The sequence below is a fragment of the Nipponia nippon genome, unplaced genomic scaffold, assembly GCF_047370975.1.
Source record: "Nipponia nippon isolate SJK-2023a ecotype South Korea unplaced genomic scaffold, ASM4737097v1 scaffold_7, whole genome shotgun sequence".
Lineage (NCBI taxonomy): Eukaryota > Metazoa > Chordata > Aves > Pelecaniformes > Threskiornithidae > Nipponia > Nipponia nippon.
Window position 1 is genome coordinate 27,011,068 of NW_028262391.1, and position 23,972 is coordinate 27,035,039.

At 42.8% G+C, this 23,972-nt stretch overlaps 1 protein-coding gene across 1 annotated transcript in view; it reads right to left on the reverse strand.

The window, feature by feature from the left end:
* Positions 1-424: 424 nt before the first annotated feature.
* MYO7B (myosin VIIB) overlaps positions 425-23,972 on the reverse strand; it is a 54,015-nt gene continuing 30,467 nt past the window's right edge. The window contains exons 28-49 of the mRNA XM_087739821.1: positions 23,136-23,262; positions 21,641-21,760; positions 20,600-20,773; positions 19,405-19,632; positions 18,795-18,962; positions 18,073-18,190; positions 17,853-17,979; positions 16,943-17,112; positions 16,083-16,264; positions 15,147-15,274; positions 14,440-14,597; positions 13,807-13,960; positions 11,675-11,830; positions 8,792-8,897; positions 8,543-8,656; positions 7,561-7,648; positions 6,326-6,432; positions 5,672-5,857; positions 4,703-4,819; positions 3,943-4,026; positions 3,124-3,243; positions 425-2,393 (exon numbers count right to left, since the gene is read on the reverse strand). Coding sequence (XP_087595947.1) covers positions 2,310-2,393; positions 3,124-3,243; positions 3,943-4,026; positions 4,703-4,819; positions 5,672-5,857; positions 6,326-6,432; positions 7,561-7,648; positions 8,543-8,656; positions 8,792-8,897; positions 11,675-11,830; positions 13,807-13,960; positions 14,440-14,597; positions 15,147-15,274; positions 16,083-16,264; positions 16,943-17,112; positions 17,853-17,979; positions 18,073-18,190; positions 18,795-18,962; positions 19,405-19,632; positions 20,600-20,773; positions 21,641-21,760; positions 23,136-23,262 — 3,016 coding nt within the window. The 3' untranslated portion in view covers positions 425-2,309. The remainder of the gene's footprint in view (positions 2,394-3,123; positions 3,244-3,942; positions 4,027-4,702; positions 4,820-5,671; positions 5,858-6,325; positions 6,433-7,560; positions 7,649-8,542; positions 8,657-8,791; positions 8,898-11,674; positions 11,831-13,806; positions 13,961-14,439; positions 14,598-15,146; positions 15,275-16,082; positions 16,265-16,942; positions 17,113-17,852; positions 17,980-18,072; positions 18,191-18,794; positions 18,963-19,404; positions 19,633-20,599; positions 20,774-21,640; positions 21,761-23,135; positions 23,263-23,972) is intronic.

Consider the following 23,972-nt stretch of genomic DNA (forward strand, 5'->3'; position numbering starts at 1 on the left):
AAAAAGTGGTTGGATGGTGAAGGAATAGATTGCAGGCAAACATGTAATAAACGCAGTTGTATTAGTCTGTAAAGCACCATTAAGTGCTGAGGATGGTATAGACTGAGTAAAAGAATTAGCAGCTACTTGCCTTGGTTCAGGCCTTGATGAGCAGTGTGGATTCTGCACTGTGTGGAGCTCTCATTTTATCACACATTGCTTGTGCTGTCTAACCAAAACATGTGATTGTGGATTGAAATGTTGTAATACTATACCTTTTTATGTTACTGTAATAAAATTAGCTGTAATACATTTTAAATCTTCGCACAAAAAACAAATGTAAAAAAGTTGTATGTTGTACAGTAAAAAAAAAAAAAATTATATTTGCAATGCTGAGCCAGAGAGCATTACGCACTCTGAGGAACTCTGGGGATTGCCCAAATCTGATGCACTGTTGTGGTGAATTCACGTTTTGGTGGTGATGTGTTGGGTGACGAGGATGTACAGAAAGGGGTATCGTCCTTTTAGAGGCTGTGCTGTACAAATTGTGTTGTGTATATGACAAGTAGATGGGATGCTATGATCATTCACAGGCTGTAGTGGGTGTTTGGTAGGTTTAGGTTACATGGATCTAGAGCGAATATTCAATTTTCTTGTTAAAAAAGACATTGTGGTTGATTTTCTGCAGTGTTTATTTAAAAACCAGAAACAATACAGGTTGGCTGCAAAATTTCTTTTTGTACAGGTGAAGTATTGAATGCTTCTCACTTATAGCCAATTAGATAAGACACAGGATGACAAAACAACTCAAAGTTATTAGTCTCAAATGTTTCCATTGCCAGCAATGGACATTATAGCAGGAATATCTAATTGCATGCAAAAGGATCAACTATTCTGACAAGTGTGGCACTCATTTAGATGCACAAAGAGAGTGGGGCTCTTCCCTGCCACCCACGTACAAAACTCCCATGAGCATTTGAATTTCACACACACACATCTGAGGGAACAAGAGAACCATTGTGCATACATTGGCAAATTTGAGAGATCTAGCAGAGCTGCTTTTCCAGCACTGCCAGATCGCGTCTCAAGGAACTTGGTGTAAATGCTTTAAGACATGTCCATGTTTCACTGTGAGCAAGGGAGGGCTCATCATTGAGGAAAGAGTACTTGTTCTCTGATGGGGTAAGCATCTATGCTTACTACCACCACAGTGCATATATATGCTTTGCACACTCTGAGCACGCTCTGGTTCCTGTAGGACCAACGTTGTGTGTTTACAAAGGTCTGAGAGATGAACAAGTGCTGAATCAAATTTTACCACTCAAAGTGCCTGCTAAACAGGAAATAGAAAAGATCGGGAGAAATTAAAGCTATTATTCTTGTCTCATGAATGAATGTCTGCATAACTCCAAGCTGAGAACATCTTTATAGAGCAGAGAAGTCTCTTTTCAACAGATGTCTGTTAGACCAAGTTCTTTGATTCTGATTTGCACTGAATAGCACATCTATAACTTGAAATAGGAGCAACTGAGTAAAAGTAATGGACCCAAAATCCAGACTCATTTCAGAGTTTGTTTATGCTTACGAGAAATCACATAGTAGAAAGCAGTTGTTAGTTTCCAAGTGCATTATAAAGTGTGGAAGAAAGAAAACTATTTAATTTAACCAAGGCAATGGTAAACCAGTGGACAGCCTGCTAATTTAGCAGCACACAGAAATGACAGTTGTATTCTGACAGTAACTGGCTGTCATAGTCTATTGTAACTTGCAGCATGTAACCTAGTGATAGAAGGATGAAAGCCAGCATCTTGCCTTTCAAGGTGTCCAGTTATCCTACTACTAAAGGGCATTTCTCCACTCTTAGAATTTCCAATAGGAGGAAAAAAATAATACTACCTTTGTTTGCAAAGACTCAAGGAGTTTATGCATTTGGTAAGAACATATACAACAGGGGATGTTTTCTTTCCAAAAGGAAGACAACTGTTAATGTGTGTCTCTCTCTGAGAATGGAAGAGATTTAGAGTGTCAGAAGAGGCTCTCATATCAGGGTTCCTCCACCCCCATATTACATTAAAATCAAGCTAAACTTTCTCTAAATCCAAACTCTGAATGGAATTCTTATACTACACCTAAGACAGACAAGTGTTACACATATTTGAAAGCACATGCTCACTTGAGCTTCTCTTGTAATATTTTTGCAACACAGTTCATTCGGTGTGTGATCAGAAGACTGATCATCAAGATTAATATTTTTTAAATGGCATTTCTTCTGGGAGATGAAATTACAGGTAGTTTGGCACAGATGTAGGTCATGGGTTCTACTTCCGCTCTCAGGCTGGGAGGTTCTTTTGCTTGTTTACAACATTCATTAGCAGGTGTACATAGGATGTTAACAGGTCATCCATTTTGTAACCCTGTCAGAAAAGAAAAAAGTCTTAAGTCTCTCAAAGAGCTACAGAAGCAAAAATAACTATCATTTCTTCCCTGCATGGACATCTCCTCTTCCAGCAGCTATCACTGTTTTGATAATTATTTATCTATTCCTCCCTCTACTCTTCCCTTCATATATTTACAAAACTTTACAGAGCATAGCTCTACTGTCTCCTTGTCATTCATTCTATAGAGTGGCATCTTGTACTTAGAGAAGTTAGCTCTTAAATGTTTTTATGTCATCTTTACAAATTCACCTTTAACTATCAATACAGTGATGGTTGTCTGAGTATGTGGACAATCTGAAACCAATTCTTAAAAAGGTGGTACCACTAATTGAAAAGTGTAAAATCTTGACAAGGATGGCATTACTGTATAGATGGATCAAACCGTGCAAGACAAAAAGCCTCTTATGTAGTTTTGTGGGTAAGTGCAGTCTTTTGTTATAGTCTCAGATAGACAGAATTTTGATGTATGGGAAGAATTTGGGAAATTACTGTTTTTCCTTGTTTCCGTGGCTTACGTCTTTGCATCAGATGGCATTATATAGCACTGAACAAATTCTAAACTGCAATTTTATTGACATAGCAGTGAATCCTCTTTTTATCTGCATTGGTTTTAACATCTGTTTTGGCACCATTGTTTTGTAGCAATTCTGGATGTAAAGAAAAAATTAGAAGTTTCTTGTGTAAAAGTTGACAAAACTCTTCTTACCAGAGATGTCTCACATAAGATCCGACTTCCTCGTACCAGGTTCCCTATTGTCATGTGAAAGTATGTGCTCCCACTGCTCCAATTGGAGATTTTATTGAAGGGATAGACTGTTAAAATATCCTGTAAGGGGAAAGAAACCTGAACCATAGAACGTTTCTCAAATGAAAATGGGCTGTAGAGCCAAAGCATTCTTTTTCTTTCCTACTTCATTTATAAACACAGTGGATCAAGGTAAGTCTTGCATCTAGACTAGTGGTATATTGTATTTTCACCAAGCAGGTGAGTCTTAATCACTCTAATAAGACTTCCTTTCATTGTGTATTGATCTTTGCTTTAGCACACTGCCATTATATCTACAATGATCTAAAACTTGCTGGATATTTGTTTTCTTATTAAAAGCACATAGTGATACTCGGAAACACTTTTGGCTGGGAACTTGGTAAGACCAGATTGTTTGGGTTAGAAAGCTGGTAAACACTGTCATTTGACCTGATCTTACAGCTTGGGTTTCCTGCAAAACATTTTTCTGAAGCATGTTCCCTAGTGCACTGTCCATCTATCTGCCTGATCTTGTCACTTTGCCCAGGTCCATCATGATTACCATCTCTTTTTTTCAGAGATGCTCTACACTGTTTCCTTTCCAGTGGAGAAACTGCAAAGTGATTTGAGGCAATAACATTTTCTTCGGTTTCACACAGAAAATGAATAGAGGGACTGTATCTTCTCCTACCATTCAGGGAGAAGGTCCTGTTGCTGTCTCTAAGTTAGCATGGTCAGTTAAATCCTTCCTTAGATAGACTCTTGAGAAGCAACTGTTACCTTTGTCTTCTGATGTATCAGTGAGACTCCTTGCTTGTTGATTGCAATCAGCACGATCTCTGGGAAATTTGGCTCCGAGGTTTGCTATAAACAAGTAACAGAGCAAGATAACCAGAAAATGAAGACATGATCCATATCAGGTGCATAGTGACCTTTAACAGTGTCCAGTGCTGCTTGTTCTCTTTACCAAATAAACACTGACACATAAAAGTGTTCAATATTATGTAACTATTGCTAAGGATGACTTTTTTGGCCATATATTGATGACTTGAGTAGCTGCTACATGAAAGCAAAATCAGGTCCATTATTTCCTAGGCTATCTGATAACAGGCTTAATGGTTGGTTGCAACCCAGTAAGAGTCTCGTGAGGAGAAATTAAAGGTAGCAAGTGGGAAATGATTCCTAGAGGTATCCATTGCAGAATGAGAGGATTGGTACAGTTCTGTTCTGAGGGAAGAGTCCCCAGAGATAAAAGATTGGGCAGCATTTTGTAGTGGAGAGCAATGACAGGACAGTTCAGTATCTATATAACTAAAAGACCCCATCTGGAACAACAACATAGCCAGTAAATAACAGGCATAGTTCAGAAGGGATAAAATACCCATCTCCTCACTTCCAAGGAACTGAGTTTTACTCAGTAGATCATGGGAAGCCAGCTTTCTAATGCATTCTCACTTCCACAGATATGGAATTATAGTCAGTCCATATCTTCCAGTGCTGGTCTACTACAAAAGCCATTCATACAGGCCTTTAAACCTACCTTCACCTCAAAGAAGGCTGATCCAAACGTTGGCCACCGGTATATCATTTTCAAGAAGGCAATCTTGGCCTCATCCACAGTTTTTGCTTCATGTTTGCTATATGCAGCAGTAATGCTCTGTTTAGAAAAAAGAATACAAAGCCTGTTCAGTTGGAGACAGGCAGGTTTCCAGTGTCCAGCATTAGCACTAAAGACAGCATCAGACCATCACCAAGATCAGTCTTGTGCCCACAGCAACAGAAGACTGTGAAAATGAAAATAGCCTACCACGCCATGGGGCAAGGTGGAGCCAGAACCTCCCCAGTCTTCCTTACTAATGAGTTGGCTGAAGGAAGTCCAGGAGCCCAAGGGAATGGATTTCAGGGCAGAGGGGCAATATGGGATGAAACAAAATTCAGAAAGCCAGTGTTCAACACCCACAGACACGAATCACATTTTCTGCTGAAACATGTAGGGTGAATTTTCCTTCTGTATTTGAAATAGTGTCTTGTGTCTTCCTCAGTGGACTAAGTGATAAGCACCTGCTGAAACTTTCTTGCCTTTTGGTGGAGAAAAGAGCCTTTTGCTAAGAGTAGCATGCACACAGTGCAAGGTGACTGATTTGCTGGCTAAACCATGAAATATTTAGGATGCATCTTAATTTTCTGTTTCTCTACAAGATCCTCAAATGCCCAGTCCCATTACTGACTTTCCTATCTCTAACTCTTCTTCTGGGCACTGAAAATAGCTTAGTATCTCCAAGAAAAATGCACATCTCAAATCAATCATCCAGGCCTGCAGATATCTTTCAGCGGTTTGGTAAAGAGGATGCAAAGTTAAATTGTAAGAGGCAAAACAGCAACATCCAGTAGTATCCCTTGACAGTGCTTTCAAAGACTGTCAGATCAAAAAAGTAGTGTGTCTCTATGTCTTTCTTCTCTCATAAAGCTCTGTGGAAGTAGCATGATTAATGAAAGCTGATGTTCTTACCTTCTTCCACTCATCCGGTGAGATTGCTCGGAGCAGATTGTCTGGCACCAGCTCCTTCAAGATTTTGGGGATGGTTGCCAGCTGCGTGCGGTCATTGTTGAAGCGCACTTTATAAATCAGCCCTGCCAGCTGGACAGCTTCATCCTTGGAACACTTGTGGTAGCCTCTGAGGTACTTCGGCAGCTCCTGGAAGAGACCAGCTCTGAGTCCAGACAGAATGGGCTGAAGCAAACACTGACTTTGCATGCTAAATCTGTGAGGTCAGGATATGAGTCTCGCCAAACACAGTTCAAGGGCATCCAAAGAACTTTTGACTCCTTCTGGAGATTCTCTGGATGATTTTTAAAGGTCCTTTCCAACCCAAACCATTCTGTGATTCTCCATGCAATTACAGAGTAAGACGAGCACCTCCAGGGAACAATTAGATTAGGGAGCTGTGCTCCTAACATAAGCAATATAGCTAAGGTGTGAACACTGTGAGAAACAAATCTGCTGCTGAGGCTGAGCTGTGCCCTCTAGAGGCATTCCTCTGGAAGCTCTATAATGCAGGCCTTGGTGAGGGAGATGGTAATACTCCAGCAGGCTTACTTTCTTAGGAGTATTTCTTGGATCATATTGCCTGCTGTTATATTTATGCTTTAGGGAGCTGGTTACCTGATGGTAATGAAAAATGGAATCAGCTTTCAGGTCCTTCCCGGGAGTTACATTCAGCCACAGCTTTCTCATGAAGTACACCTCATAAGCCACAGACATACCAGCGCCTAAGGAAACAACATCTTGTTAGTATTCTCTGTATCACTGTAGAGTTCTGCAGTTTTTAAATGGCTTCTAAGTTTCTTCAGAAATGTAATTCTGGTTTTAACAGTAACAAACAGAATTACTAACAAAAAAGTACAAAAGGCCATTTTAGATGACCAAGAAAGTGATTAGTTGTCAGCTCCTGGACACTGATCATGCAGTGATCTAAGGTCTGATGGAGGAAGAAGTTGAGTATGCCAGCAATATGAGTGTTTGTTATTTCTTGATGCTCATGACAGCTGTCTGCTGATTTGCAGCACACCTGAATTCTGTTATACTGATGCAGGTACATTCCCTGATGGTTGTGTTTACAGAAATGAATTGTGATTTAGGGCACCCACATCTTTATGCTGTGATTTTCAGAGCTCCTAGCAGCTGCGTCAGCTGTGGGGAGAAGGGGGAAGTTATAAAGTCTTAGATATGTAGGTAGTGCTTCAGGAAGTTGAACCTCAGCTGTCCTGAAATAAGAAAAGTTCAGGATAAATGAATATGAAATTTGAGTGGAGTTTGAGTTTGATGTAGATTTCAAAATGTATGTTATACATGGGGGTGAAGTGCAAAGAATTGCTGTCATTAGTGTTATATTGTTTTATTCTAACAAGTGTTCCCCTGGCAATACAACTTGTGCTTTGGTATCATCAGGTAATAATCTAAACCACAATTTCCTAACAACCCAAGGAATGGGAGTGATACTGTGTAAAGAACCTATTTACATGTGTTGGCTGATACCTAATCTGGCAATGCATGAGTCTTGGACTGTAAAGAGGATCAACCTATCTAACTTGCGTGCATCCAGCTGTGTGTTTTGGATGCAATGGGTCAAAAAATCTTTAGTACCAATTTAAAATTCCTGGAGATACCCCCCCCCCCCCCAAGATGTTCTGGTGTTTCTGCTAGTGCTTCGCTGCATCAGGTCACTGGATCTTACCGCTGGTGCAGGCAGTAACCATGTATGTACAAACAAAAATGATATAATAAGACTCTGCCACACACTTCCCAAGATGAAGTAAATCCTACTGGATAAATTTGCTGTTTCCCCAGTTCAACACAGCATCTCATGCAGCTTCTTGTCATACTGACGTTCTGCTTACCATCTTTCCCTGGTTTGTTCCGCCTGTTCCAGTCTGTCACCTGCCTTAGTGAATCAAAGAAGTAGTCTGCTTCATTCTGACTGATCACCTGGAGAAGGCCAAGCAATTCCCAAGAAGGAGGGAAAGAAGGGATTAGCAGATCATATAAAATACTGCCTGTGCCAACATACCCAAGTATCAGGTGGAATTTTTTTTTCCCTGTCTACAGTGAGAGAGCACACTTGTGGCAGGAAAGACAGAGGTAAGGGGAAAGAAGTAGAGAAATAGGAGGAGGAAGGCTCAAATGATTTACATTTCATGTGGGGATTTTTATTGCATCTTCTGTTGCTTTTTTCTTTCTAACCTGCTTATTGAAGTCAAGCTGAAGATGCCTACCTTATTCTTAGCCATCTCCTCTTTGTAAAATACTGGCACATACCGGGTTCCTCTTTTCAGGAACACAGCATATCAGAGACTCCCTGTGCTTGGACTCAGTGCTGCTTTTGCCTTGATCACAGTTCCAGAGAGAAGGGACCTCTCAGCAAGGCAGCCAACCCAAGCTTCAGCTCAGGCAAGGCAAGCTTCTGAGAAACTAGAGAGCAATCAACTGGTGCTGATCAGCCACTGCTCTCCCTAATACTAGTGGGTACTGTACATGTGCAGCACATCTCCTGGGCAAAGACTGAGTAGAAAAGGGCTGAATCCAGCAGTATGTAATGTGCAATTTGCTACCATCCCAGCAGCTGCAAGAAAGCCCACATCTTCTCTGCTTTTAGTACCACCTGTGTACTGGTAGACTGATAGAAATTCTGCATCTCCATCCAGCCCCTTCAAGAGACTCAAAATAATTGTCAGGTGGTAAAAGTTTGAGCCTAGATTGTATCCCCTCAGAGACGCAGTAATGACCTGCTCTGCTGCTTGGCTTCATATATGGTTGTTTAGGTGGTCTGGTAAGTAAGTAAGAGAGGAGTCTGGCTACCCTGTCATAGTTGAGAAGAGTTACCTTGTCTGCAATCTTCACAAAGAGGCTGAAACCTTCCCAGGAGCTCAGCTGCAATTTGGAAGCGATGTTCTGACACAGAGTCCGGATTTTGGTGTTTGTTCCCACATCAAATGTCTATGAGATAACAAGACTCTTGTTACACAGAGGAGAGGAAGAAATGAGAACACTGAAAGTCTTGAAACGTGCTCCTGCATGAACACATCATGGCTGGGAAAACAGTCAAGGCTGGGAAAACAAGTAAGTTCTCACCTGTTCTGTTTCATTGGGGAAGCAAATCTTGTGTGAGATCTTAGTGTTGTTCTGTAAGATGGCCTCAACCTCCACAGGATGAGGTGCCCACTTCCTGGAGCCACTCCTGGAAAATGCCACCACCATCGTAAGAGAGACCAGTGCTGACTGTTTAATCTTTGAGGAGCTGAACAGCAGTATTCCATCCGAACAACAGACTCCATCCAAAATGCTAGTACTATGCCATGGGGCGGGCTCTAATGGACCTTCACCCCAATGCAAATTAAGAGCATTAACATGTATTAAGAGCAAGAAACTGAGGGTCGTCTTAGCATGTATATTAAAAGTCTGTTCTACTCTGCAAGGAGGTTGCACGAATAAGGCACCTTTCTAGCCAGTACCATCACCCTTTCTATGTATTCAGCGATATTTTTCTTTACTGTTATTGAATTGTGAAGATAATGGCCACAAGGAGAAATACACTTTATTTAATTCTTGCATCAGCAAAAAGATATGCATTCAGATACAAAATGAGTTACAGCTCAGGAGGCAAGTACCAGAAAAGTTTGGAGGCCTGCTAGAAGCATTTTTTATATATAGATATATATATATAAAAGAGCTGGTGTGTAATCACTGACTCAGGAGGCGCTTAAGCTGTACAATAGCAGTTCTTTGAATTTATACCTCAGAGCAGAGCTGCCTTTTAAAGCAAAGGAACTGGCCCTGTAGTCTGAGTCACGTAAAAACCTTGATACAGTTAAAGCAAGGACAAATCTAGCACATTACCTTCAGGGGCTAGTATTTTCTTGCCCTCGGTGGCACAGAGCAGGCTGTTTGGAGATTTTGTCCACTGTAGCTTATGGGCCAAATTCCTCTCTTACACTGGGCCAATCTCTCGGGAAGAGAGTTTAGTCTGGCATCTAGCTTTAGTCATGTGGATTTGAAAACCAATTTTTTTTCCATTAAATAAAGTAGCAGTTCCATTTGGAGAAGGAAAACCTGACTGTAAACCAAGTTGAACAGCACGTGCTCTGGTACTGTACAGGCACCGTAAGGAGTGTGGACCTGGCCTATTCAGTCATCTATTCCTGGACTTGCAGCAGAGGGAGGCCATAGGAGCCCACGGAAGTGTAGCAGCTTGGCTTGGAGGCACAGGGCCATCTCTCCTTGCAGCCTCAGCCAGGAATTCATTGCCAAGGCAAGATGTGCTTTAACACCCATCAGGGTGCTTGCTGGTTCCATGGCCAGGAGTCTGGCGATGAAGCTGTAAAGCTGTTTATGGAGGAAAAGGTGTACCCAAGGGCTCAGTTGACTTCCACTCCACATACTGTAAGTCAGTCCTTTGAGCTGCCTGCTCTCCCCTTTCCAAAGAGAGCAGGTTACTTACAGGGAGAAGTTGGACTAGAGGATTGTTGTAGGTCCCTTCCAACTGAAATTATTATATTCTATTAAAAGCAAGTGCAGGTTTAATCTTAGGAAAAGAAATGCTCTTAGAAAACAATATTTGTCTTTGTTCCTCTTCCCATCCCCCAGGCTCCAGATCTGGGGCAGTTTAGCAGATACAATTCTCCTCCCAAACAGCCCATTCTGCTTTCCCCTCCCTGTTTCTCCACTCTAAAGCAGCTCTATACAGCTCAACAGGGCTTAGAGCATGAATAGCACATGATATAGGGAGGCAGGAAACTTTCAGTCTTCTCCACAGAAAAAACAATGAATAGCATTCCTCTCCATGCATTTTTCAGGCACTTCAAAGGCAAGTTCAATGCGCAGTGACATTTCCCGAGCAGTGCCAAAACCCATCCGCTGCAACGGGGACAGCCACTGTGTTAGCATTCTCCTCAAGCCTGGCCCACAGGGCTGACAGACCAAATGCAGCACCCAGCCTTAGAGAAGGGGGAGGATGGAGGAGCTGGAGGGAGAAATCATTGGGCAGCTTCTTTACTGAAGAGGTCTGTGGCAGGCAGGTGGTAACTCACAGCAGCATCAAAAGGGAGAAGGCTGGGGTTAACCTTGATGCCAAAGCACTGTGTTCTCAGAGTGTCAAGCTGGGTAATTCCAGTGTCTGGAGGAATCTAGGGAGACCTTCTCCCTACAGTTCAATGGGTCCTTCCTGAAAACCAGGTAGCCCTTCCATTATCTCTGGTCACGTCAAGTTCATTATACCAAGTCATTCAGAAGCTTGGGAAGCACTGTGGGCTAGAGGTCCTGTTGCTTCAACCCTCACCAGGACAGGGGTAATGCCTAGAGGACTGAGAAGTGCCCTGGTGTGAGCAGCCTTTTAAGTCTCAGGGCTTTGCTCGTTTGGATTTCTTCAAAGTATAGGAAATGACTGTGTTGATCCTGTCTTCCTAAACCTGCTTTGCTTTACCATCAGGCAACTAACAGAGCCACATTAGCACTCTGCAGATGTCAGTGACTTCAGTGGTGCCACCCCACTATGAGTAAAACCTAGTATTTTTAGCTGCACATGTGCAGTTCTGTGCTACTGAGATTCAACAAACTCAAGACTAATCCTCAGGCACATGTAAGGGGGATAAGGATATGCTGCCTCACCAAAAGAAAGCAAGGCCAGGACGTCATCAGTGACAACGCAGGATTTCATTTGAAGCTGTGTGCCCTTTAGGATGGTTGAAATACCCAGCTCTGGGAGTCAAGTGATTATGTGTGATGCCGAACTTTTAAAAATGTTGCTAACTCTGTGAAAGAAAAAAGTGAAACTGTGACACAGACCTCTCTTAGTGGTTCAAAGTCCATAAGAGAATTAAAAATAATGATTACTTAAAAAAAAAGGATGTAAAGAGAGAAAGGAAAGGAAGAGTCTCAATATTTTAGCCCGTGTGCTTTTTGGCCCCTGATTCATGATTTTTTAACACTTTGAGCTGGCTAATATGCTGGACTGTTTACCTCATCACTGTCTGAATCCTCCGACTGCACTCCAGGGCCAGTGTCTCTTTCTGACGTGTCTCTATGAACTTCTGGGTGTGTTTCAGCAGTGACTTGCTGGGTGGGAATAGGCCAGTGCAGAGCCAAAGGAGCTGCCAGCCCTTGGTCTCGCTGTACCTGTGAACACAAAGCAAACGGTTCTGCTATAGCCACATATAATTGTTTGACCACACACCAGCTACAGGGAAGAGAAACATGCTCCCATCATGGTATGTTGTGCCATTCAGCAGAGAGCTGCAAATCAACAGAGCCTTCACACAGGATCTGGCAGCTGTTTTCTGTGCAATGACCACAGCCCGTATGGAAAGACAATGCTAAATCCTGGCTGATAAATATTCATGACAGTTGCAAATCTCATGAATAAATATAAGCTCCAGTTTAACAGTCATCTTGGCAGCAGTGACCCTGGTGCTATCCTCTTGGAAAGCCACTGTCAGTTTGCTGTTCAAGCTCACATGTATTTGGATTGTGCTTTATCAGCTGTTTGTACTCACCTGCCCTCTGTGCTAGCCAGCATTGCTCAGAGCACAAGCACTGTGCTTGTAATTGACTTTCCCTTACGCATGCTCCTGCTCTGAAAAATGAGCAGGTAGATGGCATTGTGTAATGAGGTAGTTACTGTTCTTCAAAACTCCAGATCAAGTTTGTACAATTTTCAGGCAGAAAGCCAGTTCCTCCAGCCTCTGGACCTGTGAAATCTGCCAGTCAAAGCTCTTTGGGCATCTCACCCTCACCAGTAAGAAAGGCTCTGCAGCCAGGGGGTGGTCAGTCATTCTACCTTCACAGCCAGGAGCAGAACACCCTTCAGCTGTGTCCCAGGGATTGTTCTGAAACACTAAATGGTGTGAAGTGGTTTTGATTGGGAAAGCCAGCAGGTCTACCTTTGAATGGGCACCAGACTCCACTGAATAAAGAGGTCCTGGCTTCTTTATTCCCATTTACTTTTCTAATTTTGCAGATGAAGACACACTATTTTAATCCCATTTATACTCTATAGATCCATGGTGTTTGCGTCTGTGTGAGAGCGCGACATGGTCTACAGGGCAGTGGCCTGGGAAGGATGAAAGATTTGTTGCTCTGGCTGTTCTAATGAAAATATATGGGAATAGCCACCTTTCAAGCATTCCTTTTTCCACATCAGTGATCCCTCTCAAAACAGTGAATGACCCACAGGACTAAATTGGTAGAGTACATCAGGCATGGCACTGGCACCATGGTTACAGACTATGGGTTAAATAGCCTGTAAGATTTACTGCAGGCAAGGAAATTTACCATTTAATAGTTACACACATGGTAAAAGTTCCACTAAGTTTAATATTTGTGGAACAGTAAGAAAGAAAATAAACAAATAGAAGCTCTTTCTCTAGCTTTTGGAGTGACACAATACAGCTAGAAACAGACAAACCATTTTGTTAATAATTACTATTATTTTAAGCTTCTTTTTGCAATTCAGTTCCCCTGGACGTAGGTCAAATTATAATTTTATGAGTGGGGAAGCAAACACCAGCCTGTTTCAGAGACTTATGCATGGGCAGGGGCCTGTGTAACCAATCTGTTCTGCAAGCCAGTTGTGTAACCTAATTAATATAACTACTCAAAAGGATTTGCTGGTAGTAAAACATCTAATGTGAACTATGTGCTTACAGGAGGGAAATACTGTCATTAGGAAACTTTAAAACAAATGGAGGGCTGACAGTACAGTCACTGAAAGCATGCAAGAACTCTGCAGTGCCATATATTCTCTACAGACCGCCTTGCAAGTAAGAGGGCTTCAGTAACACCTTGCCTGCCTCACACCATACTGCACAGAGATGAGCACTGAATGCTGATGGGAGCAAAGCAGCAGCTCAAGGGAGACAAGCAACGGTCCTGCTCTGTGACCTATCACTGCCAGTCAGTGGCCCTGAGCGCTCTGCAAACGTGAGCCCCATGGCACTGCCTGGAAAAAGGGGGAAGGGAAGGTCTCACTCCAACATTTGGCCATCCTTCCCCTCTGTCCCCACCCCACCACAGGTGTAGCAGGGATTCCTGCTCACCACCTGCACTTGAGCCCTGGCTCTGCAGAAGCAGGGCATTTGCACCCACGTGAGTACCTGTTTCTGTTCTCAGTCAGTTGCTTCATAATCTGACAGTAAATCTCATCTCGCAGGACTTCCTCCTGGATAGCTGCTACAAATATCTGGTCAGTGACTTCCACAGAGGAGTGTGCCTGTTTTGAGGGATAGTCTCCCATGAATTTCATGATGGGTGAATGTGCTGTCAAGGACAAAAGCAGGCCAATTTGGAAGGTAAATGGGAAGTCTTACCTGGATCCTAACATGTTAGTGACTCTGTTGATGTCTAAGTGGCAAACAGTGGGAGGAGGGTCTGGAACATATTCCCTGCTTGTCGCCTACCCCCTTTCCCTGTGCAGTCACTGCTTGGCTGTGATTTGCCCTGTATTAGCTGCTTGCTTTGGGCATATGCAGTAAATCTCACTCACTCCTAAAGCCACATTCTCAGTTAAGTGTGACATCAGGAGTTGTGGAGCATTGGGTGGGAATAGGAACCTTTCCTCTGTAGGCAAGGGAACACTGCTAAGTTGTGCAGAGTTGGTACCCACCACCTTGATGTAAATGTATGCCCTGTAATGTGGATGCAGTATTATCCAAATGGAGGTGAGTTTAGTGGAGGTAGCTAGCTCTTCCTTCCCCCCTCAGGTCCCAAAGAGAAGAGTGAAAGGATATCAATGAAGGCCTGACAAGCCAAGTCCCGAATATCAGGGTCTGTGCATGCTGTCTTCAGTAAGGGCTGTTTCAAGGGCTCCTTAGAGTGTGCCCACAGTTGACTGCGCCCACGGGATTTCTGGAGAACAGCTTTGCTGATGGATTCCTTCTCAGGATTCCTGAATGAAGACAAGTGCAGGCAATATAAAATTACTGGATCAGTATTGCTATGAACGTAGGAGGTCGTTATCACAGAGACTTATCTCTAGGCATGTTCTTTCCCAAGACAGTGATCTCATATCTCCTTTGATTAGGCAGGTCAACAAGAACAGGAAAATATGTATTCTTTTAGATCCAGAAGGGAGAAGGCTTGCAAAAAGAAGAGAGATTTTAGACTAATTTTTCCCTTACTCTCTGAGGCCTGAGATGTTGCGTACCCTAGCTAGCTGGTAAGTGCTGAAGAAGGAGTGCGAAGAATAGGGCCTGCTGGAAAGAGAAGAGAAAATTCCAGCTGGGTTCTTCTACCCTTGCCTTTGCATTTCTGCAGACAAAAGATACAAGCAGGCCATGTGCCAGAATCTCTGCATGTCCGAAGTCACACTTCATTACAGGGAACAAAGAGAAGAAACTCAATCAGAGATGGGAGATGCTGTTACATCCTAGGCTTTAAGGATCACTAAAGATCAACTGGAACTTTCCTAGGGTGCACACTATACAGAGAGCTTCACCTGAAGTGTTCATAGGAGAACTCCTCCAGGGTGTAAGGCTTCACTTTTAGATCCTCTTCATCAGGTTCGTCCATGTAGGAGTTCTGTGAAGCTGTCCTCCTCTGGTCTGGAGACATCATCAGCAAACTCTGGAATGACACAGCCACATAGAGATGTCACATGGACACAGGTCTCTGCACATATTGTCAGGTGTTACTCAGTATATATGCGCAAGATGGTGTATGCTAAGCTTGAGTGCTCTGTGCTGCAGGAGACCACCTGTCCCCGAAGCAGCATCTTCAGAAACTCAAGAAAGACTTGGGAGTAGTTGACTCAAGGAAGTAATTTCCACAGACCCAACAGTAGCAACCATCAAGATGTGTGTGATTATCCAAAGCACAACACTTGTTAAAAATGCACCTGCTTATCACTGGTGTGTTTTTCCCTCACTTTTTCAGCTTTTTACTTGTTAGCACAGTATCCAATATACTGAGTCTCCAAAACTAAAGATAAAATTGTTAGCAGAGTGATCAATGGGAAACCTTGACTCCCTTGAAGAGCATATTCTTTTAAAGTAACCTGCTGCACTTGGAGCTTCCCTTGAGACATAATGTATGATCGCCAATCAAGCCCAGTGTGAATGCAGGAAAATTCAGTGGCACACCTGTTTCCATTAATTGTTACCAATTCCAGGCACTGAAATCCCTAATGGTGAACAGACCGTTTTTTTGAAAGTCATTGCTTTTGTGCAGCTGCAGTCTTCTCCTTAGAGTTTAGGCTAGGTTTAGTTTTGTTTTCACACAGGACAGCATGAAATGCTTTGCTTCAATGGGAGGTATAGAACTTGTCTGACTTTGGAGGAACAATTAACTTCCAGTTATAAATTTAATCATATTTAACACTGTTATTATCATTTATCTTTCAGTCTCTTCAAAGAGAGTGCTCAGCTTTTCTTACCAGCACTTGACTAGAGGGTTTTGTGAGAGAAGGAATGATGTAGATCTCTTCCAAAAATACATTCCCTGTTTTGCCTGTCCTTTCATTCTGGGCACAGATCCAGCCAGAGTTTGCATCCAGCCTTTTGTCTTCGGTGAAGATTAGCACGTCTCCCTTCTTGAAGGACAGGATGTCAGGGTCTTCTGGAAAACAGAATAAGGGAGTACTGTTCAGGCTTGACAGTCCAAGAAAATGCAAAAGGATTGCAATGTGAAAGACAAGGGAATTGTATTTTGAAGGCCTGAATTCAATTAGCAATAGAAAGTGATTTGTGTAAATACAGCTAATTATCCAGTAACACTTCAGAGAAATCACTTAAATTTCCTCTGACAGCCTGATTTTGATCCACTGAGGGCAATGGCAAAACTCATTTGATTTGAATGGATGCTGACTTTGTGTCTAGAACTGGCAGCAAAGCATGGAAAGAAACTCAGTAGTTGTAAGTAGGTGAAGTTAATGTTTATATTTTAATCCCCTCTTGTCTGTTCCAGCCAACTATATTCCAAAGAAGATTCCAGTTCACCACCTCTGTGAAATTTTTCTGGAAGTATTTCCAGGGAGCCCAGATCCAACTTCCTACTATAAGCAGGCTGAGTTGTTGGACACTGTACTATCTAGATAAAATATGCGAAGAAGTAGAAGGAGGAAGGAAAAGTAATTTGTATGCAAAGGATATTGAATCACATTGCCTTTATGCATCCCTCCTGGAGCAAAGGGACTCTTGCTGAAGTTCTCCCTCTTTTCTTTGAGCTCTTTCAAACAAGTGCTGCGGGTTCTCTCAAGATTTCTTCCCTACTCTGTAGAAAAGTTATGAGACTTACCTTGGGATTTTTTCTCATGCATTGCCACAGCAAATCGTGATCTCTTCTTCAGTCCTTCCAGGAACATGACCACCAGTTCAGCAATGACAACACTGTTTACAGATGTCAGGACAAACTCCTCTGCACGAAGTGTGATGAGAGTGCAACTCTGTCCAAATGACTTCACTGCCCTATGTATTATTAAACAGTTTGTTACCAGACCATCTGAAAAACTTACAGACCCATCTGCAATCACAGCCAAGGCACCTACACCTCCTTGCAGACAACTCCCTTACAGTGAGTATTGGTAGTTCTTAATTTGCCTTCTCATGAGTTGGTAGGTGTGAAGGACTGAAGTGGTTCAGGTTAACTCTGGACTTCACCATGTTTTGTACAAAAGTGCTTCATTATAGACCAAAGAACACCCGTCTTTTGGAGTGACTGGGCAACTAATTAAATCTGTGACAGTCCTCACAGAGGTATTTTTTGTGTATGTAAGACCCTATTCTCTGAGTGATCTGATGCAAGGATGTCTGCCCTGAGCAAGCCAATGGTTACGCTCTTTCCCTCAGTTATGTTCAGGTCCATCACATATGCAAACTCCCAGCATGCATGATGGCTTAGCTATGTTAGTTATTTGGGCCATTCTTGTCTTGATACATATCTGTGCTTCCTTACATCTTTCTGACTGAGCAGGATCATCTTTCCTTCCACCAGCTGGGAAGATTCAGCCATTTCAGTATTTCCGTTACAGGCTGCTCAGAACTTGTCCCTTTCTGTTTCCCAGACCTAGGATAAAGCACCTTTCCAGGCTCAGATCAAATCATCTAGGGGGACGGCAGAGAAAGTACACCTCCCTCCTACATGAAAGACCTTTTCTGAGTATGGGCATAGATGCCGCCTTCAGATCTTGTCTTTCTGGGGCACTCACCTGTTGGTGTGGATGCCAGTTATCTCTGGGAAGGTCAGCTCAAGGAGCCGCTTTTCTGACTCATCCAAGAAGCAGATACCTTTCCAATTTACAGCAATGATAAAGTGGTTCTTGGGCAAGCTGGGACCTGAAAATGCAGAAAAAACTCCTTATCAATGCTATACAAGTCCTCCTCTATTGATCTTATATCTGTCCTCTACTCCCAGGCTCTGGGTATTACCTGAAAACTTAGTGACTTCAAAGAATCGGGAAAAAAGCAAAGGCCACTGAAAGCGAGCAAAATCTACGAGTTGTTCCTTCACAGTCTGACGGGAGAGACGGTCCTGTGTGTATGGGGCCTGCAGTATAAAAAAAATACCCGAGGTTTTCTCAGTAAAATCTGGTTTGCATGATCTGCAGACAATAAAGAGCAGGCCTGATCCCAGAGGTTCCCAACAGCCCCCTGCTGTCACTGGTGTCAAGGGTACCTGGAGAAAGTCAAATCAGGAATAGCCTCCAGGGGCCCAAGGCACATGCTGCTGAGGCTGCCCACAGGCATGGGGATTCCAAATTTCCCTCAAATCCCCACTGACTGATCTGTTCAGAGTCTAACACATTTTGGATGCCATGGAAATAATTCAGGTAATCCATTTCCAGATCAAAACCAATATTCCGTCCCATGCCCATCCTGACTCAGTTGTCATATGGGAGATAGAGAGCCTTAAAAGATACTCTCTTCAGACATTTAAATATACTTTTTTCATTCTGCCCCCCATGTTCAGCCCTGTATGGAAGAGTGAGTGGAAAGGTTCTCCACTCTCCCAGCTCTAATTAACTATTTGGGATATACAAACTGAGATTTTTTTTTCCTTCTTCCCCCAACAGACATAAATGGAAATGGTGAAAGAAGCAGAAGCTGGTGCTTGAGAGTGGTTACCCAGCAGCGCCAGACAAACCTCTTACCTTAGCATGTGCGTAGGTTATAAGGCTCACCCACTTTTCCAGGGGCTTGGACTTCAGCTGTTTCACTGGGATACAGTCATGGAGCACCTTCTGCACAAGTTCATTGTGAATGGAATCTCCAAACTGGATGTAACAATATTTTGCACCTATCTCCACCAAATCCTCCTCCTGAAACAATTAATCCATTAAAAGAGGCCTAGAAAGACGTCACAAAGTCCAGATAGCCTTGTTCAACCTTGAAGCCAGTTTAAGAATGGGGTTTTCTCCATTTTTGTCTGGATAACTCTTGACAGTCATCCAGCATACGGAGAGATGAACTTCACACAATCATAGCATCAAAGAGATTATTAGCAAAGATATTTTAAAAGGACACAAATTGCCCCTTTGGACATGCCTCCAGCTGCCACATGAACTGAAAGTTGCAGGAAAAAAAATGTATTAATTACAGCTGCCAGTGTGACAGCTGGCACAATCAGCTGGACAGGAATTGTTCATTAAGAAGGGAAGGATTGTTCACAGCCACTAGAAACTTCATTCATCTTCCTGCTTTTTATTGTAGGAAATGTTAATATAGTTTTGTCTCTTTAGGAGGATGAATAAGGAGACCCACCTTCTCGCAACGGTACTCTCCAAACCGGATGCCACGAATGACTTGGTGGTAAATGAGATCAGTGCTGATAGGATCCTCCTGGGAGTTGTGCCACGGAGTGAAGATTTCCTTCCGGAAGTAGAGTCGCCAGGGCGCATTGCGTTCGTGTGTGCCCTGCTCCTTCACTAGCTGCTCACACTGAGAGATGGCATCCAGGACATGATCTCGTCCCCCACCCAGCGACCAGACCTAGAACAAAGGGACACTGCATTTACTGGCATGCCTGCTTTGGATCTGAGTGAAGGACAACAAACCCAAAGCTCCTGGTCTCCTGACAGCAAGAAAAATTCTGAAAAGGTAAGCAGATGGATGTGCAAGTTGTACTTTGGTAAATGTATGTATTTTTATTGATAGGGATGGTATCAGGAAAAATAAGTTGGAAGTTAAGGCAAAGCAGCTCTGGTTTACAATCTTCTATTTGTCTCCTTGTACTTTGTTTATCCCTTGTATATCCCCTTAAGTGCACATGCAAGTGTTGCTGTAATCTAAACAAAAATTCCATCTCTGAATTAATTTCTTTGCTATTGATGCCTAACTCTGAGCACCAAGATGTCATCTTGCTGTGTATGTCTGTTTTACAGCATTACTGTAAAAAAAGGCAAAGGGAAGGAGAGGCTAAAATGCGAGCATGTGAGCTAACAGCAGCAGCGCTGGCAAGGACCTTGGCTTTCAATGCCACATGATAGGGGCTGCATCAGCAGCACTGTAACACAGGACAAGAAAGTTACGTGCAGCAGTGCAGGAGGGAAATATGTCTTTGAGCAGAGCTCCCTAGCGTGTGAGACCTGCTAGTTTCACCCTGCTCCAGCAGTTCTGCAGTGCTGCATGCATGACGAGCAGGTGGGATCCTAGAACATGGCCAGGAGACCACAGTGCTGCACTGCCCATGCACAGGGACACTAGTCAATTATGTGACCTGGCAAAGGAAACCTCACAGGCCTGTAGCAGGAATTGCTAAGTGGCTAGCCAGCAGAAACACAGAATAGGATTATCAGCTCCTCAGATTCAGCTGGCGTTCAAAGCTGATTTGGTTTGAACGAAAGACTGGGACAGGAGTGCTTCCAGAAGTCAGAGGGAGTCCTCAGTGAGGCTGGGTGGACAGGATCAACTCCACAGAAAGAGAAGGGAGGTTTCATTCTATTTTTCTGCACTTTACCTTATCAAACACAGCAATGTAGAGTGAAAACCCAAACACATCCTTCAGTTTGATTTTATCTGCTATGAACTGACAGATCTCTTTGGCAATGGAAGCAGAGTCTGCAGGAACAGTGATGCTTTGGCCGTTCATCAGGGTGACATTAAACATAATGGGTTTCTTCTGCTTTGTTGCCTGTAAGTCAGAGTCAAATGAGAGAAAAAAATTATGGGCAAATCCTACTTTTCTGTGAAGAATGAAGAAGGCATTTAGATTTAAGAGCTTCACACACTACACCCTAGTCAACAATCTTTAAGTGAATCTCCAACACCCACACAGTTTCTTCAATGCATGGTGAGTCTTAAATATAAATTACATCCCTGGAGCAGCACTGGAATCAAGTTCCCTCCTCCCCACAGCTCAGGGGAGTTGATTATCACATAACAGTGTAGACTTTTCATGAGCCTTATTTGGCCTGATGACTTTCAGGTACAACCTTACATGCATCAGTGGAGACATGGCCTGTAGCAAGCATTTTGCCCAGGGAGGTGTGTGTTAGACAATGGAGTCACTCAGATTTAGGAAGGAATTGAACTGAGGTCTTCACTTCAGGGGGGGCGTGTGTGCATGTGTGTGTATGACTTCTAATTACTAGGGTGACATTTAAAAGAAGGGGGAGGGTGATGTAGCCCTATCATACACACTTTTCCCCTCCATTTTAAAACCATAAGCCCTGTTCAGTTCTTTCCACAAATTATTCCAGTTCTTTCCACAATGAGCTTCCCTCAGGAGGTGGTTCTGGCCTGTGGCTCTTGAGTGGATCTCCCTGCAAATCATGTGTTGCAGCTTTTAACTTACATCCTCCACTGGGTTTAGGTTAACTGAATAGCCAGAAGACGTGTATCTAAGAAGCTGTCCAGAACAAGGCAGCTGGTCTTCAATCCCCTTGTGCAATTGATTTCCATTATTGGACTTAGGAAGATCTGTTAGCACAGGTTAGTAAATACAATCCAGTATAAAATGACACAGATCAATATAAATTATCAAAAAAGGAGTTACTACCTGAAGTTCCAGCCAGCTCGGAGGTTCAGTCCGTGCTCCATTGACATAGGTACGTCTCAGACGTTCAGCACAATATGGTGCATAGCCTGTGGGCCCATGGTGGATGAAATTCAACAGGTACTATATGCACAGAGCATAAGAAAGAATTAGGAAACACTAATCCTCATAAAACATTAGAAACCTTCTGCAGCTGGTAGACTAGATTAGCATCATTTAGCTTACCGTTCACCAGAAAGTGTTAAAGGTTAGGGTTGGGATTAGTGTTCTGGAAAAGGAGGTTTGAGACACCAAGTTTTCTCTCATTCTGTAAAGCTTTTAGACTAAAGAGGAAGGCTTGTGTCAGTCTATTCGCTATGTTTAACTGCATGATGAATATTAGACAGTGGAGACTTTATTCTCATGATTAGAGCAAGGGTTAGCGTTTCCAACTGAAGAGCGTGAAGTCTTGTGACATTCTGCATGAACCAAAGTGCTGGGAAGAGGGCTAACTGCAGGTTAGGGCTGCTGATTATGGTTACTTTTAGTTTTACTAAGTTCTCTGGCAATATCAATAGTTGAAGTCCATGATTAAGATTGTACGTTGGAAGAGAAGGATTGGATAAACTGAGCGTTTGGAGTTTGTATCACTCTGTTATCTTGGATGATGTGGTATAAGTATGGACTTGCATTTACATACTTGTATTTAGTGCAAGCATGGGTCAGTCACCTGGTTATTTTAATGATTAAGAATATTCCTAGAGATAGGGTATGGATTTAGGAAAAGAGAACTAGAGCAAGTCAGGTCTTTTGTGAATTCTGCATGGTTCACAGTCTTTGGATTAAGACTGGTGTCAAAACACGTCTATGGCTTGTATCTGGTTTGTTCCAAGTAGTGGCCACTCAGCAGAATTTCTGATTAGATTAATCATTTGAGCTAGGGTGTCAATAAAGCAAGGCTGAAGATTCAGGGGTATCTATGGATTCTGTTTGCCTTTAAGACCTAGGAGGAAGGCTGATGTCAAGTTGGAGCCACAGGTTGTGTTGGTTTTTTTCTTCTGTGATGAACTGGATTTATCCAGATGAAAAACCCCAAATCTCTATTGGATTTTGTAGGGCTTGGCAAAATATGGGGAGTGATTTCATACTGGACTCCTGAGTATATTTAATCACAAGGATTGTAACTGGAGACAGCCTGTAAATGTTGGAAAGGCAGAACTGGAGAGGATAAAATTTGCCAGATTCTTTACAGATTACAGATCTAAATGAGGGCTGCAATCAACAGCAGAACTCGACTTGTATAGCATGTAATGAAAAAGAATTAAATGTGAGTACAGCAATCATTTATTTAAATTCCCAGATAAGCATATGAGATGAGATAGTGTCTGCGAAAATCACAGCACCAGCTGCTATGGCAGCCAAACAGTTTATGTGGCTATTTGTATCAAAACATCAAAACACAAAAGAAACCAGATCAGCTAAGGCATTTAAGGTGCTGTAGGAAAGGTTAGTAGTGTACCTTCACAAATGTGTCTGAAGGAGGAAAGCAACCAAGGCAAAGTGACAGAAGGATCCAGCCTCGAGCGTAGCTGCTCCTGTTGCTGTTTTCAGTGAGTTGTTTGCAAATCTGGCAATAAATCTCATCTCTGTAATAAAACATGTGAAAGCAACAGATAATGATTCAGTGTCTGAACTGGTTTTGGCTACGTTTCCGCTGCAAGCTTGGCATGATTGCAGCATGATGAAGTAGATCTGAGCTAGGTTTAACCGTGTTAGCTAGGATACCACCTGTAACATACCACAGGAAATAACGGTGTCATTGGCTTTGGCAGGAAAAGGCTCAAGATATATTTAGTGGCCTTTGCCACCTCTTGTTACTCGAGCAGTTCAAGTGCAATTCCCATGCTGGATTACCTCCTGTGGCAAGCAGGAGGGTTGTGCAGGGATAACAATTGCCGGGTCGTCCAGCTGTGAAATGCCATTGCTGTCCCTCCACATGTGAAACTTGCTCTAAGCTCTTTACAGTATGTGGCTTGTATCTCATGGCTCTTGTCTGTCTGTTCATATGTGGATTTTTGGGATAAGGGTAGGGGGACACCCTGCTTAATTTTATATTTTTAGTAAACTTGGAGTGAGTCCTTGGACAGGAATAGAGGAAAGGGTGCTTCAGAGTGAGCTTCTGAATATGCAAGTTGCCTGCAGCAAGGACATATGGGAAACAGATGCAAAAATCTGCATACAAACTGCTATTTAAAAATCATCTTAAATTTTCTGGACTCTTGGAACATACATTTGGCAAGTCTGGTGTGGGAGGACACAAGGTGGATGAGGTTTTTGTTCCCAGATAGGACATATG